This window comes from Marmota marmota, unplaced genomic scaffold (assembly GCF_001458135.2).
Source record: "Marmota marmota marmota unplaced genomic scaffold, marMar, whole genome shotgun sequence".
Taxonomy (NCBI): domain Eukaryota; kingdom Metazoa; phylum Chordata; class Mammalia; order Rodentia; family Sciuridae; genus Marmota; species Marmota marmota.
In genome coordinates, this window is record NW_026000142.1 from 26,035,980 (window position 1) to 26,053,760 (window position 17,781).

Sequence of the window (17,781 nt, forward strand, 5' to 3'; positions counted from 1 at the left end):
GTTGTGATAATTCTATTCTTTTTGTCTTTTTTCTCTTAATTTATAGGCAGTACTTAATTTTCCTAAATATTGTGAACCTGTGGTTAAAGGAGAAGGTATCTATATAATTTTACTTATTCATATTTATTTTGAAAAACATTTTTTATAAGATCTAAATGATTGAAATTTTTTCCTCTGTGGGATAGCAAATGAACGTGATACTCGCAAACTGTGGAGAAATATTGAACCTCATTTGAAGAAAGCCATGCAGACTGTTTATCTCAGGGAAGTCTCAAGGTAATTACTATCTAGTTAGTGTGTGTCCTGCAGGTTGAATATCCTTTATACTACAGGCTGTTATCCCTTATCCAAAATGCTTGGGCCAGATGTATTTCAGATTTGGGATTTGTTTTCAGATTTTGGAATATTTGCATAGACTTCACTGGTTGACTATCCCCAATCCAAAAATCTGAATTCTAAATTCAAAAACTGTTTTATATGTCATATTAGACTTTTAAAAATTTCTGGTTTTGGAATATTTAGGATTTTAGATTATCAGATTAGGGATGTCACAGAATGAAAAGTTTCACTCTTCTAAAGATAGAAAAACTTGTGTACTTGTTAAAATAATTTTTACATAGTAATAAAAGTATTTCTAATTCCTCATCGGATAATTATGCCCACCTAAATACATTTTTCTCTATAAAATCAATGAGAATAATCAACAAAACTACTCATAACCCATGCCTGCATTGCAACTGGTAATTGAGAAGTACTGCATACTTCAGTTTATACGTAAATAGTGAAGAGAAACCACAAAACCAGTTCATGCTCTAGTGAGAAGTCAAGCAACAACAACTAGAAAGAGGAGAGGACAGTGGAAGCTGGGAATGAGTTGACTAGTAGTGGTGTCATATGAAGGAAATCACTTCTAGAAAGAGTCCATCTTGAGTGAGAAAATATCACAATAAGTTCTGAGGTCCAAAGGATAGAGCACTGGCTTCTGGAGAACCAAAAAGACATGTCAAGAGTATGTGGGACTGGGGCTGGAGTAGTGGCTCAGTGGTAGAGCACTTGCCTGGCATGTGTGAGGCACTGGGTTCAATTCTCTGCACCACATATAAGTAAATAAAATAAAGGTCCATTGACAACTAAAAAATATTTTAAAAAGCAGTATGTAGCACCAGTGTCAGCACAATAGTCTTGGGAAAGTACTGTTTCCAGAAGAGGTAGGTCAATTTGCAAGAGCATGGTATCTTTTAGAGACTTGGTAATAGAAGACAGAGGTAGGAAGGAGTGGAAATTGAAGATTTCCTTCCCCACAGACAGAAACAAAATCAAGATAATCCCTTCCCCTCAAAATGGCACTATATATATTTTTTAAAACTCACTTTGTTATTTATAGAAGAGAGTATTTTAGAATTAGATCTACTGAGTTACTCCAAAACCTCTCACCTACATTCATACCTGTCATTCCTGTCTAGGCCAATATTAGGCATTTAAAAAAAGAATATAAACTGGGCACTGGGCATATACCTGTAATCCCAAGAATGAGGGTGGAGGGGCTGACACTGGAGGATCTTAAGTTCAAGGCTAGCTTCAGCAGCTTAGTGAGATCTTCAGTAACTTAGTGAGATTCTGTCTTAAAATGTTAAAAATTTTACAGAAGGACTGAGACTGTATCACAGTCATAAAGCACCATTGGGTTCATTTCCCGGTATTAAAAAAAAAAAGAAAAAGCCATATAAAGGTATCAGAAAAAGAAACAAAATATTCTTTTATTTTGTAAGAATACAGGTTCAGTACCCCATCCTGATTTAAATTTTTAAGAAATATAATCTTTATATATGAAAGAGTATTTTTAATTATAAATTCAACAACCTAGAATAAATGCACAAAAGTAAAACAGAATATGTGAAACAAAAGTGATCAAACTTAGGAATGAATTTCAAGCAAAAGTAATCATCTCAGAAATGGAAATGAAATTATAAGGTATCCAAGGAAGACTGTATTAGGTACATCAAAGAGGAATAAAAGCAACCAAGAGAACAAAACTGAAGAGATAAAATTAATCAAGTAGGATATGATAAACATGACAAGATTCAACATAAGTAATGGGAGTTCCTACAGACAGAGAAGAATAGATTGAAATTTAGACCTAATATTGAAATCCAAGAAAACTTTACAGAAATAAAAGAAGGCCTGGCTTTATGCTTCAAAAGGGTTCATCTTCCCAATTAATCCAGAATAGTCAATTCTGAGACTGTATTAGTCTATTGACTGTAGGAAATTACCACAAATTTAGTGACTTTAAATAACACACATTTAATGTCTTAAAGAAGAATGTTAGAAGTCTAAAATGTTTCCACAGGATTGTTTTCCTTCTGAAGGCTCTTCAGGAGCATCTGTTTTGTCTTTTCCAACTTCCAGGGGCTGCCAGCATTCTTTGTCTTGTGGCTTTTTTCATCTTTTAAAACAGCAGTGTAACATTTTCTTTTTTCTCTGATCTCATGTCTCCTTTAAAAAGATCCTTGTGATTACATTAAATCTACTTGGATAATCCAGTATAATCTCTTTGTCTCAAGATTCTTATTCACCCATATCTAAGTCCCTTTATTTGCATAAGGTAACATTGGATGATGACATCTTTGCTAAGAGCATTATTCAGACTACTTCCGACTTCCTTATGAAACTTTCAAAATAAAAGAAAAAATCTGATCTTCCAGACAAAAAGATAAAAGCAAAGTGAATTAGTAATACAGGAAGACAACATATTGAACAACATTTTCAAGAAACTAAAGAAGAAAGGAAGTATTTTGTGTCTGTTGAATCTGTTTCCAATATCAAAACTTAGAAAACAATTTTAAACATGTAATAACCTAGGGACCACTGTATGCAAAAGGCAGTTCTGAGTAATCTGGTGGCAGCCTTGATATAACAGTGATGATTGGGAAAACTTTAATCAAATGATTGATGGCAACTCAAAACTAAAATAAAAGTAGAAATGAGGGTAGAATATTGTATAAGTGTATTACAACAAGATGGAAATATCACAACTTTAAAAATGGTAAGAGAAGGGAAAGAGAAAAGGGAATATATTGCTGCACAAGTAAGAGATGAGAGGCAAAGAAACTTCAAAACTTCAAAAGATAAAAGATGGAGGCACCCGCCTATCATCCCAGCTAATCAGAAGATTGAGGCAGGAGAATTGCAAGTTTGAGCCAGTTTGGACAACAGGGCAAAAGACCCAGTGTCAAAGCAAACAAACAGAACCAAATAAGCAAACAAATAGAAAATTAAACCCATTATCCTACCCTCCAAAAAAATTAAAAGTATACTCAAACAAGTCTCATATCCATCTTTATCCTTCTGCGCTGTTCCTAACCACATATGTAGTTCCTGGTTTGTCTTCCATAACTTTTTTTGTTTTCACAATTATACATTCATGTGTGTCTGGATACATCTTCTTCCCTTTGCAATTAATATGTAATCTGTAATATGTTTCTTCCACAGAGGTGATAGATAACAAAATATAAGCATTGCTAATCTGACTTCCTGCCTCTCTGGGGCATTTTGAAAACTTTTCTTTAATGAGTGTGTTATGCTCATGTATTTTTATTGACATAGAGGATATATGTTTTATTAACTCTGCCATATTATTTTGCGGAATTTCTCTCATTCGCCCCCCCCCCCAATCTTTTGGGGGATTAAAAAAAATGCAGTTTTGTTCAATTTGTTACCTTTATAATAATATCATATATTGTGACCTTAGTTTCCATTTTTCTCAAAATGTGGCACAAAGGACAAGTTAGATTCTTTGGTAGTAGAGAAATGTCATTCTAAGACTGGTGTTGCCTTCTTCATTTGAAAGTACTTGAATTGCTTCATAGGAAATGACTTATCCATTTTTCCCCAGTAGTGTAACTCCTCCCCCATTTACCCATGTACAATAAAGTTTTAAGAGAATTTTAGAATTGAAGGGCGTCCTTAGAGATCATTATATCTAACTGCCTTATATTTTGATGAGAAAAGATTTATACAGTTACAAGCTAAAACCTCTGTCTTCTTGGGGCAGTCTTTTTTCATTTTTACCATAGTGTATTTCCTTATGAATTTGATTTCCCATATCATAGTCACTGCACTTTCTTAATATTTTGGCTGTAATTGTTTTAATTGCAAGTAAGGGCAGGGTGGAGCAGTTAAAATAGCATGAAGGCATGTGCAAGAATTCTGCTCTTAGCTCCACTATTGACTGAGTGGGTATTTTTGAACAAATTAACCTTTAGGCCTCAGTGTTCTAATGTAATTATATGTACTCTCTTTATAATTATACGTACTCTCTTTACGTATAATTACATTAGAACATTGAGGCCTAAAGGTTAAGTTGTTCAAAAATACCCACTCAGTTAAGTTGTTACAGAGTTCAAAAATAGTGTATAATGATTGTGTCTAATATGATAACTAGAACATTGGTTGTTTTACTAAGTGGTAGGTATTTACTTGGTGCTCTTTGATAGCTATTTATAGTTTTGATCAGAGTAAAAGATTATTTAAAAATAATACCTGGGTATTGCTTTATAAGTTTATATTGATATAATATATGTCAAATTATTTATATTGTTGTAATATTTACCAAACTGTCTTTCTTGTTTTCTGTTTTGTCAATAGATACACATTTTTAGCTCGTTTTAGGGCTCTGTTTTAAGTATAGCTTATTGATTTCTTCTATTTTAATCCATTTTTGCTCCTCTTTTTTCTTTCAGTTCCCAGTGGGAGAAGCTACAGAAAGATGATTCAGATTCTGGACAACTAAAAGGTATCTTAGAAAGTATTGAAGCACTTATCAGAAATACATCTTTAATTATTGATACTAAAGTTAATACTAAAGAGCATTCAGCCAGTAAACAGTATTATAAAAGAGAATTTACTTTTTAAGTCCTAATGGTATTTTGATAAATAATTTTCATTTAATGGAATATGAATTTTCTTTTTCTAAAATTTAGATAATAACATGTGAAAGTCAAGCAATTATGTTTCTTTCAGTGTTTTTATTGAAACAACCCAAATATATGACAAGATTTTATCTGAGTACATATACATTTTGAGAGTTTTATGGAATAAAATTCAATTTTATCTTAACTCAGTTTAGGGGTATACTTCAGTGGCTGTGTTTTCAAAGCACTGTTGTTTTGTTATTGTTGTTGTTGTTGTTTTGTTTTTAAGAAAAAATTTACTTGGGATTTACTTCCAAAAGAACTGGTTTTACTTTTAAAATATGAATGAATATCCAGAATTTTTTATTTAAAAAAAAAATGTTTGTGACTGATGGTTGGGAAAATGGTATGAAATCATGCTGTTGATTGTTCAGTCTGCTTTGCTTTTTGAATGTTTTGGATGATTTACAAGTGATTTCTAGTTGTGCTCTATTAAGGTAAGAATGTAAATGACTAAAGTTTAAAAAGTCTATAGTAATTGTTCAGCACTACTTTCTAGCGATGATCTTGAACCCAATTCAGTTTCTTCATCTATAAAATGGGAAGAATATCTAGCTTTAAATTACCACAAAGATTTAAAGTGGTCTTTAAGTAAAACCCCCTAGCATGGTGTCTGACACATAGAAGATATTTAGTAAAGAGCAGATTCCTTTTCTTCCTTTAAGAATCATTGTTGCTTATCTATGTTTTATTTATTCACTGTTTTATTTATTTTCTATGTACATACCATTGTAGGAATACAAAAAAAAAAAAAAAATGCTAGATATGGCTCCTTCACAAAACTCTACAGCTTAGTAAGGGGTATAATTTATATATATAATTTTTGTTAACACAAAGCATAATATTATATGGGATATGTGTGGAATATTCAAAGTAGAAATTCATAGTAGAGATAATAGTTTTCTATCTTGGTGTGGTGGGGAGCATCAAGAAAAATTTAAGAGAATAGCCTTGAAGGGAATAGTGGATAGAATTTAGACTTTAGGATGTGAGGAGCCAAGCAAAAATAATAGAATGAATAAAGCATATCATTAATAATTTTTGGTGCAACTATTACCATCAACAGCTCAGTTTATAAGTGTCACCATGACTAGAGGTCACCATATATTTAACAGTCTAGGGTGACCTTTTTTATCAGCTAAGTCATAAAAACACTGTTGACTCAGTTTTATCTCCATATAAAACCAGAGACTATGAGAACATTCTATGAATGTCAAAAGTTAAATGAGAAGAGATACTTAAAACCTAATGGTAGCCTGATAAATATCTTCATGAAAGTATTTTTTGTATAGGTCTTTCAGCATATACTCATGTGGAACTCCCATATTACTCTAAGTTTATTCTAATTGCTGCATACCTTGCGTCATACAATCCAGCAAGAACTGACAAGAGATTCTTCCTTAAGGTAATAGCAACATACTTGTTTTCACTTTCTTATTGGAGCTCCTAGGATCCATGGGTTCCACATCTGGAGGTTTAACCATCAGAGAATAGTAAAACCATTTTTTTTTCAATCTGTACTGAACATTTACAGACTATTTTCTTGTCATTATTCCCTAAAAACTATTTTTATAGCATTTACATTGTATTAGATATTATAGATAATGTAGAGATGATTTAAAGTATGTAGTAGGTTATATGCAACTAGTACACTATTTTATATAAGGGACTTTTGGGTTTTGGTATCTGGTTGGGAGGTTCTCAATCCCCCTATGGATATTAGGAATTAACTAAGTTTTGAAATTTCTCAATACCTATAAGTTTCTATGGGCTAGAATAAGAAATTTTTAAATACGTGTTTAAGACTCTTTTTCTAAAGGCTTTAAATTAAGATTTCAACCTGAAATTTGGGAGAAGATAGTTTTTCAGAAGAAAGGAGTCAGGTATACATTGTAAATTTGAAGCCTTTCATTCCTTAGAATATTGTAATCTCTTAAGGTCTTTGAACATGTTGCTTCTTTCTGAAAAGCCTCTTCTCTAATACTTACCTTTCAGGTTTCAGTTTAAATCCTGCTTTCTCAGAGTGTTCTCGCTCTACAGCCTATCTTAGCAGGACTTCTTTATTGTTTCTGGTTTCATACAATATTTGCTTTCTTCTTTAGATTTATAACAATTTGTAATAAATTTCTTTTTTGTGTCCCCTGTTCCACTACTCTATAGTCTCAAGAGGGCAGGGGTCACCCTCCTTCATTTACCTTTGAAAATTCTGTTTTTATAGCAATAAATATGGAGTGCTAAATCAATTTATTAAATTCTTTTAGGAAGTATTGCCATTTAATTTAAAAACCTTTTTGCATGCAGAAGTAATCTTCCATCTAATCCAAGTCAACCTAAAACATATTGAGGTATAATATATACAGTGTGATAAGTAGGATAAAAAATTTTAAAAAGTCTAAGTCACATAAATTATTATGTGTGCATTGTTTTAAACAAATTACTGTTTTTGTTTTGTGGATTTTTTTTTTTTTTTAAATCTTAAAAAACTTGTTTTTCTTGGGGCTTGGGATATGGCTCAAGTGGTAGCGTGCTTGCCTGGCATGCCTGAGGCACTGGGTTCGATCCTCAGCACCACATAAAAGAAAATAAAGATATTGTGTCCACCTAAAACTAAAAAATAAATATAACATGCAATTTCCCTTCTCTCTCCCTTTCCCTCCCACCTTTCGTCCCTGTTTAATGTTAATCTTCTTCTCCTGCTCTTCGTCCCTACTCTGTTCTTAGTTACTCTCCTTATATCAAAGAAGACATTTGGCATTTGTTTTTTAGGGATTGGCTGGCTTCACTTAGCATAATCTGCTCTAATGCATGTGAAACTGATGTGATTCTGCTATCTGTGTATGGGGTGAGGGGGGGAGTTCATAACCCACTTGAATCAAAGTGTGGAATATGATATGTCAAGAAATTTGTAATGTTTTGAACAACCCACAATAAAAAAATAAATAAATAAATAAATAAATAAATAAATAAATATAACAAAAAAATTTTTTTTTCTTAATTGCAGCATCATGGAAAAATCAAGAAAACCAACTTTCTAAAGAAACATGAAAAGGTATTTACATTTTGAATTTTCTGATGGTAGATATTTGTGAATTTTTAAAATATAGCAACTGGATGTGTATTTGTATTTGTCATTTGCATGTGAGAAGTTATTTGTATCGATATACTAAAATGTAATGTTGTAATAGTATTTTGTTATTGGATACAATGATTGAAAACACATTTCAGTTGAGCTGGTGCTGGAGATAAAACTGAATTGACAGTGTTTTTATGACCTAGTTAATGAAAAAGTTCACCTTGGATTGTTAGTTAAATTCAGCTGATTGATTATGGGCGTTTTCCTCTTTTGCACTTTGAAACACCTTCAAAATGACACGGAAAAAACTAAAAAGAGAAATTCAAAGGACTAAGCAGGTGAGAGGCTCCCAAATTTGGAATTCCATAGTAGATAAATATTCAGGTCATTAAGCAGATGAGAGGAGGCTAAAACCAGAACTCCAACCAAAATAGATGATTTGGCCTAAGGAATCTGGAAAAGCTTAAAAAGTAGAAGCACAAGTAATTTTGAATGTAGGAATGTGAGGTGAGTTTGAAATTGGTGAAAGAGCATTTAGACTATTGAGATTCCTTGTTTCACTGGGTATGTCCAAACCTTTGCTGCTTCTCTTGGCAAAAGAGAGAATTTTGAACTGTTGAGTTTATACTGTAGAGACTGGGAGTTATTTTTAACTCTAATTTTTTAAAAGCAGTTTTGGTCAGTAGGTATTTCTAAATTGATAGTGTTTTCTTAGTACTTTGAAGATATTATCTTACTGGCTTTTAGCCTTCATTGATGCTGCTGACTAGTCTAATCCTTTTTTGTTATCTGTATTATTTAGCTGCTTTTCTTTTCCTTTGTTTTTTTTACCATTTCACTGTAATATACCTGAGATTGAATTTCTTTTTATTTGGAATTAGTTTTTTTTCCTGAAGTTGAATATTGATATTCAACTTCTAATAAATTCTTATTCAATTCCAATAAATTCTTAGTCATTAACTTTTCACATATTGCCTCTTTACCATTCATTCTAATTTGTTTTCCTAAGATGTTGAATAGACATGTTAGACCTTCTTCTCTTTGTCCTTGTATCTAAGTCATTTACATTATTCATTCTCTTTGGTGTCTGTGTGCTATGTTCCAAGGATAATTTGTTTAGATCTATGTTCTGATTTTCTCTTCAACTTTGAATATTAAAGAAAAATTAACTGACTTTCCCAAGGTTATTTGGTTAATATGTGGTAGAGCCTGGATTCAGTTCCAGGATTGATGGACTCCAACTTCTTCAGTGATGTTTACAACTGTCCTTGAATTTATACAACAAATAATTCAAATTTTTTAAGACTACAAACCAGTAAGGAAAAGACAAACACCTAATGAGAAAATATACAAAAAAAAGTTGAATGCTTAATAAACATAACGTGATTATTTAGCTTCATTCACTAATGAGAGATGCAAATTTTAGCAACAGAGACATTCACACTCTTAGATTGACAGAACTAAAAAAAAAATCTGATGATTCCAATTGCTAATAATAATGTAGTATAATTAAGAGCCTCCCTACTCTGTGCACTGATAATATCCAATCAAGTTAAGTATGAATGAACTGTGTTTTAGTCATAATAGGGCTTGCAGAGTATAAAATAAAAAGCCCCAAACTCTCAGTGGCTTAACATAACAAAAGTTTATATATTGCTCACAACATAATTAAATATGAGTTGGGTGGCTTCCTTCATTTTACAATGACATCAAGTGAAACCTGGCATAGTTTGAAGTTGCTGCCAAAGGGAAAGAGGATAAAAGGATGTTGTTGAAAGACCAGGCCTGGAAGTAGTTTACATCACTTTTAGTCACAGTCCAGTGGCCACCACTTAGTTATATAGCATCTATCTAATTACAGGAAAGACTAAGAAAAGAAGTCTTATATACCCAAGAAAAAATGGTAAACACACAGCATTGTTTTTGCCTCATATTTTCGCCCAGCAATCCCACTTAGAGAAATTTGCATATGTGCACAAGGAGAAATGTACAAGATAAGTCAGTCACAGTAATAATGAATTTTTAAACTGGATATTGTATACAGTCATAAAATGGAATTCTAGAGAGTAGTTTAAAATGAGCTAGAACTCCTTGTACTTTGTCAATAAATGTGAAAAACAATGAGATATTTCCAAAATGAAATCATTTATATAAAGTTTTAAATGATGCAAATAGTGCTTTTTATTGTTTGTGGCTACATAACGTTCAGTAGTACAAAGACCTTCATTAAAGGAAGGAAAGGGAAAAAGGGATGAGGTTAAAAAGCATTCAGTAAGTCTTCAACTTCTCTATAATGTGTTCCAGTTTTTTATTGTTTGTGCATATTGCACATTAGGATTTGATAAAATTGGCCTAGTGTTTATTTACCTTGGTGTTTATTAACCTCTGTACTTTTCTAAATGTTCAAAGTTTTTAATAACTTTAAGAAAAGTTTTAAAGTTTTAACAACTTTAAAACAACTTTCCTCTTTTATTGAGGAAAACATACAAAAGTTAAAAAATAAATGATTTCTGAACAGTCTTTATATATATAAATAGCTGAAGTAAATACTGAATTTTGTAATTCTGAACAGTTGTTTTTCTTTATAGTCATTCTTCTTTTAAATAGGTAGTTATTCCCATGCGTATAAAGATGGTTTCCCATTTTATTTGTCATTGCTAATATAAAGTAATTAAATTGCTACTAAAAACATATGCTAATAGGATAGAATTGGAACACTGTAGTTTTCTAATGACATAATTGTCCCATATGAATTTGTATGCAGCTATGAACATTTTATAATCTTTTAAAATTATTTATAAATTTTATATTGTTTCAGTCTGATAGCTTATTTACAAATTATAAAATGTTTTATTAGTTTTCTAATTATATTTGATTTTTTAGAACGGTTAATGTGGAACAAGTACATTTTCTAGAAATGATCTAGAGAGACCGAAAGTAATAAATGCTACTGTAGGAGTTAAGAACCTGGTGTTGTTCACCTCAGTCATCTAACAACTGCTTACAGCAGCAAAATAGCAATGTTTACGAATGCAGATGTCTGTGAGCTCTCATTTGTTGATACTAGGACTATCTTGAGGCATAAGGTAAAAAATAAATCATGATATTTTAAAAGTGTTTTATTGTTAGTATCTTCAGACTAAGACAACAAGTATAAATATATTGCTTTTGGGAATTTATAGTCCAGAAAGTGAGTGCTCTGTTATAAAAAGAAAATCCATGTTTCCTTCCTTCCTTTCTTTTCTTCTTCTTTTTTTCCCCCCCGCAGACAAGCAATCATCTACTTGGACCAAAACCATTTCCATTAGACAGATTATTAGCAATATTATATAGCATTGTGGACAGCAGAGTTGCTCCAACAGCAAATATCTTTTCCCAGGTAAGCATTATTATAGATTATTGCCTATCGTATGTATGGACTTCTTTAATATATTATAGTTGATAAAGTTCTAGGTATTGAGATTATTTGTCAATATGTATTACTATATATTAACTGTATAATCAGCACTGTTCTTGATAAGTATAGTTGGTCCTCTGTATTCATGTGTTAGGAATCTGTGGATTCAACCAATCACAAGATGAAAATATTTGGGGGAAAATTTGCTTTCTTACTGAACATCTACAGATTTTTTTCTTCATTTCTCTGAAAATATAGTATCACAACTGTTAGCATTTACATTTTAGTGGGTATTATAAGTAATCTAGAAATGACTTAAGGTATGTGGGAGGATTATGTAATTTTGTGCAAGTACTACTTGAGGATCCTTAGATTTGGGTATCTGTGAGGGTTCTGGAATCAATACTTGTATTTAATTTCTGAGGAATGAGTATAACTGAAAATTCCAAATATAGAATCTTTGGGAATAATATCAAATTCATGTGTATTGTTAAGTATAACCTGATGACAAAAACAATTTAATATTTCTGGCTCTTATTTCTTCAGTAAAGGAATTTTTAAAATTATCTTGTTGATTAAATAAAGAAGAGCTTGATGATTAAAATCATGAATTATGTAATTTTAATTAAAATAACACATAAAAATGTTTTTATAAGAAAGTATTTCACAGTGTCCTTCCTTATGTATGTACTTTCCAGGTTGACATTATGCTTTTTTCCCCCAATTAATCTGTTTTCCAGAGTACTTTCTCAAAATTCACTAGGTGGCAGCAGAATCACATAAATAGAAATAAGATCTTTTTCTCCCTTCCTATTTTTTGCAGTATTGGGGAATGAGCTCAGGGTTGTTCTACCTTTGAATCACGTTCTTCCCTTTATATTTTTTATTTTGAGACAGGGTCTCACCAACTTGACCAGGCAGAATCTCCTGCATTGGCTTCCAGAGTAGCGGGGATTATGGACATGTGCCACTGTTTTGCACTTTAATTAAAAAAAAAAAAAAAAAAATGTTTAAGGGTCTATTTTACTTGACATTTTAAGAAAAATCTATTCCAAGTATTACAATAGATTTCTTAAATGATTCAGAAAGGCATTAGTTGGCAAAGTGATGCATTATTTATTGACATGCAGGTCATATCATTGCAGTGAGCATTTTGGTCTTTTCTGTGTATTTTTGTTTAAGAAATATATGATAATGTACATTTTAGTTCATTCACTATGAATAAATTTGGTCCCAGACTTTGTAATCTATTGTGATATAGCTTTTAATTCTTCATTAAAAGCTTCATTAAAATTAAAATTTTTGTTAAATAGGTTAGTCTCAATTTTCTCAGCACTGAATTTAGACAATTTTTATGTAAGTCAGTATTTACAGGAAATATCTGCATTTATTGTGTTCTTGAAGAAAGATTGTCCAATCAGTTTTTATGCTTCATAAATAGATATTTAGATCCTTAATGCTGATGATTTTTTAAATTTTAATTCAGATTTTTTAAAAAAATGCTTTGCCTGAAATTAGTTTTTAATTTAAATTAGTTTTTAACAATTAGTAGCTTTCTGCATATAATATGTAGTAAAGTTTGTTGTTGTTTAGTTCTGCTGTTATAGTAACTCTGAAATACACAGCAGATATTATGATCTTTATTATGAATAATTGAGCCTTTAATCTTCAAACAGATTAAATGACTTTCACAGTACGATACAATTATATCTTTGAGAATCGCATCTGAAAGAAGGGTATTGCTCACTAAATGCTTTGTTTTTAATTCCCACTAACTCCCAATGATGAATTTTTCTATTTTTATTCTTTCTCCTTTTATTCATTTGTCAAAACTATACTCTTACCCATGGAAATCACAATTTGTATTTAACCTAAATACTTAATTTTTAAAATGAACAGCAAAAATATGACCTCATTTGTATTGGAAGTGCTTATTTGATAGAAACACTAGATGGCAATATTGTTGCATTCTAGTTTTAAGTTGAACTAAGAAAATAACTTCAACTTGTTAACATCCTCTTTGATAATTAGAGAGTTTTTTAATTTCACATTTTGATTTATTTAAATAGAAGTAAAATTGCCTGAAGACATTTAATAATCTGTGTGTGTGTGTGTACACACTTTCATGAAAATATAAATAAGATCAATAAGTAACTACTTCACATGAATATTTTGTACCAGGAAGTGAAATTATTTTTTATTGGTTGTGATGTGCCTATATGAGATAATAATGTATTTTTCTATTCGTTTAATCTACATGAAACTATTTGAAGTGTTTATTTTATAGTAATGTGTTATTTTTGGAGATTGATTTACCGCTTATAATTATTTAAAAATTCTGCACATACAACAAAGTGATCATTTATGATATATATGTTCAAAATTATCATAAAGCAAAAGTTTTTTTTATATATTTTTTTGTTTTAGTTTTTTGGTGGATACAATATCTTTATTTTACTTTATGTGGTGCTGAGGATCGAACCCAGTGCCTCATGAATGCTAGACGAGCGCTCTACCACTGAGCCACAACCCCAGCCCCAAGCAAAAGTTTATTACACTTTATTTAAATCAATTAAATCTGTTCTGTAATGAGCTTATGAAATAATAGCTTAGGTAAGCATTTAAGTTTATTAAAACTTTAATTAAAAATTGTGATAGTAATATTAGTTATATTAGAGTTGGTATTCTTCTGAATTTCTTTATTGAATTTTGGATATATTTTACTCATTAATTAGTGTCATAAATAAGTAAATAAGAATTGCACATTTAACATGTAAATTATGTTCATACTCAGAATTATGGAACTTACCAAAAATATGGTTTTAAATTTTTTACAATTTTTTAAGATTATTTTATTCCTACCTGGTTTTTCAGTATGATTTTGAAATCATCATTATGAATAATTTTTGAAAATTTTCCTTCAAATAAGATAAATGTAGCCTTTGAACATATGCCTGAACACATGGGAAACAAATATTAAGGGGGTGTTTTATTTTTTCTCCCTAGATAAACTATACAGTTTAAATGCAGTAAATGGGTAAAATTTATAAGTATTACAATCTTAGTTATCCTTGCCCTCATGTAGTTACATGAAGGCAACAGAAAGAGAAGTAGTTCTTTAAGACTGTTAGATATATCAGTTAAATTAAAATGTCATACTGCCTTATTTTTTTTCCAGAGGATAAAATTGCTGAAGAATTTATTTCTAAAATCATTTCCCTTAGAAACCCATACCAGATTCTAACTTTAAAAGGAAAATTGATTTTCAAGTATTAGGGACATTTAATTACACATATTTTGTATCACATTTTTTATTTTTAAGTTCATTTTTTATCAGTTATCAATGATAATTGATCTTAGAATCAGTTAACATTTTGAAAAATAATTTTGAAGAGAATTCACTATAATTCTGTCGTTTAAAGTAATAGTTATTTTGTTACTTTTATTAAAAATCATTCTGAATTAATATTAAAAAACAACCAAAAGAAAAGAAACATAGTTCTTTTAAAACAGTTTTATGTACCATACTGACAAAATTTTCAGTATTAACATGTAATTTTTATGTGGTTTCTTAGTTTTATAGAATTTAATAAGTAAAAATTAAAATTAAATGTCCTTATAAATTTATTTTTATTTATATGAGCATGAATTAAAAGCATTTTGAGGGGCTGAGGCTGTAGCTCAGCAGCAGAGCACTTGCCTAGCATGTGTGAGACCCTGGGTTTGATCCTCAGCACCACATTAAAAAAATAATAATAATAAACAAAATAAAGACATTCTAATGTCTATCTACAAGTACAAAAAAATTTTTAAAGGCATTTTGAAGCATAGATTTACATACTAATATGTATTTAAAAAAATACATTTCCATTTCTACTTTCTCTGCTTTTGAGCTTATATTAAGACAGAATTGGACTTATTTAATGTATCAGTTTGTCTATCATGAATCAACATAATCTTTTCGTACAGAGGTTGCATTAATTGTAGTAGCATTTAGCTAACCTTATGGTTTCTACTTATCTAGTTATTGTTTTATGAGCTAAATTGGATAAGTTTAAAGTATTTTTTTCCAAATGAATTTATCTTCAGTCAGAAAGCAGAGTAATTTCATTATTTTATGTATGAGAGGTTTTGGAAGCAAATACTTCATCTATAATTCACCATAGCTATAGGAAGATATTTTATTATACTTTACCATTATATGTTTATTATACTTAAGGTAGCTAATATTTTATTCAACTGAAGCCAGAACTTTGGCATGTTTTTCAAACACAGATATATAGTATATTTGTTTAGTTTTCTTTTTTCAAATGTAAGGAAAGGATTTTATAAATAGTCATTTATTCCAAAACATTTAAGATTGAAATATTTTATCTTCAAATTGAAAGTCAGTATTTATCTTCTGCCATTAGTTGGAATTAAATTTTTCTTCCTCTACTTACAATTGCATGCAGGTATTTGTTAAGTGTCTACTATATTCTGGGCACTGTGTTGGATAAAGAGAATACAAAGGGGAAGAAAATGTGTATGGCTATCACAGACTTCCATTTGTGTTGGTGCAGTTACCAGATTACCAGAGTCTAGCATGTGTTAGACTTAATGGTGTATATGTGTATTTACTCTGAGGACAGATAGTGTGCTGAGGGAACTAATACCTAACCACTTAAAGTAAATACTACTGAATAGTTAAATACTTAGAATGAATAAATAAAAACAAGGGTTTTTTTTAAAAAACTTTGATCATCCCTAATATTTGAAAACTTCGGTATTTAAGTGTCTTCTACTAAGTGATAACAAATCTGTTGAATGTTTCTTCTGATATGCCTTGAATTTAGTATTTAGAGCAATGATTGTTTGATACCTCTGTGTCAAACTAAGTTCTGTTAATAACAATTGCATTTAATGACACTTGGAACTTGTTATGTAATGGACAAATAAACAGTGTATTGTGCAAGATGTATTATAAACCATCTGAATGACTTTCCCTAAAAGGTTATATTGCTATATTTCAAATACTTTGTTATGAAAAATTATACTCATTATGATATTGCTTGTATATAGATTTTTTAACCAGAAGTACTTTACCCAAATAAATTGATTTTATAAAGATGTTACTTAATGATTATAAAACTTCTTTTCCTGAAAAAACAATTTGCATAATACACAGTATTATGGTTTTATTAGTATTTCCACAAAAAGTAATTCAGTTTGTTAAAAGCTGGTCACATAATATTAGAAATCATAGTTGATAAAAATGTAAATACATATGTTGATTAAATAAGGATTTGAACTTATAAATAAAAACCAGCATCCTAAATCTAGCTCTAAAATATGCATATAAATTGATTTGAATCTAAGCATTGTCTTTATGGACATTAAACTTGGTGACTAAAAGGGATAGTTTTTCTTTTAAATATTCTGTGGATACTAGAGTATTAGAAATGTATGAAATGACTATGCTTTTGCAATTTCTCTGTACTTCATTTATCTTGTTAGCAGCATTGCAGTTTCTCAGTAATATTCAACTAAAATACTTTATGCTGTTAAGGTAAATTATGTAAACCACAGAAAATATCTTGAATGCTAACATTTTCTAATAATCTTAATTTTTTTTTTTTTTTCAAACCACAACTGAGATTGAGAGTCATTCCATTCCAAATTGGTAAAGTCTTACTTAATGCCTACTTCACTGATGAATAGGTCAGCAGGGATGCTGGTTGAAAGAAGCCGGCTCTTCTCTAGCAGCTAAGAGCATCACCGCCATGATGCTCAGCCTCCACTGGTGCAGTAAATGAGATTCTCAAATCTCCTCCTACCCCTGGTGTGGATATATTACTGTTCTGCCATCACATTACTCTGCAGTAGGTGCCTATTTCAGGAGATTTTTAGAAAGCTTTTTATAGATGTTTCATGATTTAAAAAGAGTAAAGTTGATTTATGATTTTTACTAGCTCACTATTGTAAAGAATACTAATATTACCAAGGATAATAAAAAAGTACAGTATATTTTATCCTACTGCCCCAGGGTAAAATGATGTTTTCTTATTTGCATTTGTAAAAGAACAGTTTTCTCCTACTCTTTTCCTTAAGTCTGGTGTTAAATTTCTTCAGTGTAGCCACGGTCAGTGCAGCAGTAAGGCATTTTTACTAAACTCTAGAAAACTGGAACCATGGCTTAAGGATGATATACTGCCTAAGAGATTAAAAAAAAAAAAAAAAGCATAAGTTATGCTTTCTACTTTTGTATAAAATAATACATTGATACCTTGTTTTTGTAGGCAATATTTTATAACTACCTTTCTCAAAACCTATTACTGCTTCCAATAACTATGCCAAAT

General features: G+C 30.5%; 1 protein-coding gene across 2 annotated transcripts in view; it reads left to right on the forward strand.

The window, feature by feature from the left end:
* Orc5 (origin recognition complex subunit 5) overlaps nt 1–17,781 on the forward strand; it is a 103,634-nt gene that overhangs the window by 26,492 nt on the left and 59,361 nt on the right. For both annotated transcript variants that reach the window (XM_048786171.1, XM_015488374.2), the window contains exons 7-12: nt 47–95; nt 186–276; nt 4,743–4,795; nt 6,266–6,378; nt 7,975–8,022; nt 11,315–11,425. In XM_048786171.1, coding sequence (XP_048642128.1) covers nt 47–95; nt 186–276; nt 4,743–4,795; nt 6,266–6,378; nt 7,975–8,022; nt 11,315–11,425 — 465 coding nt within the window. The remainder of the gene's footprint in view (nt 1–46; nt 96–185; nt 277–4,742; nt 4,796–6,265; nt 6,379–7,974; nt 8,023–11,314; nt 11,426–17,781) is intronic.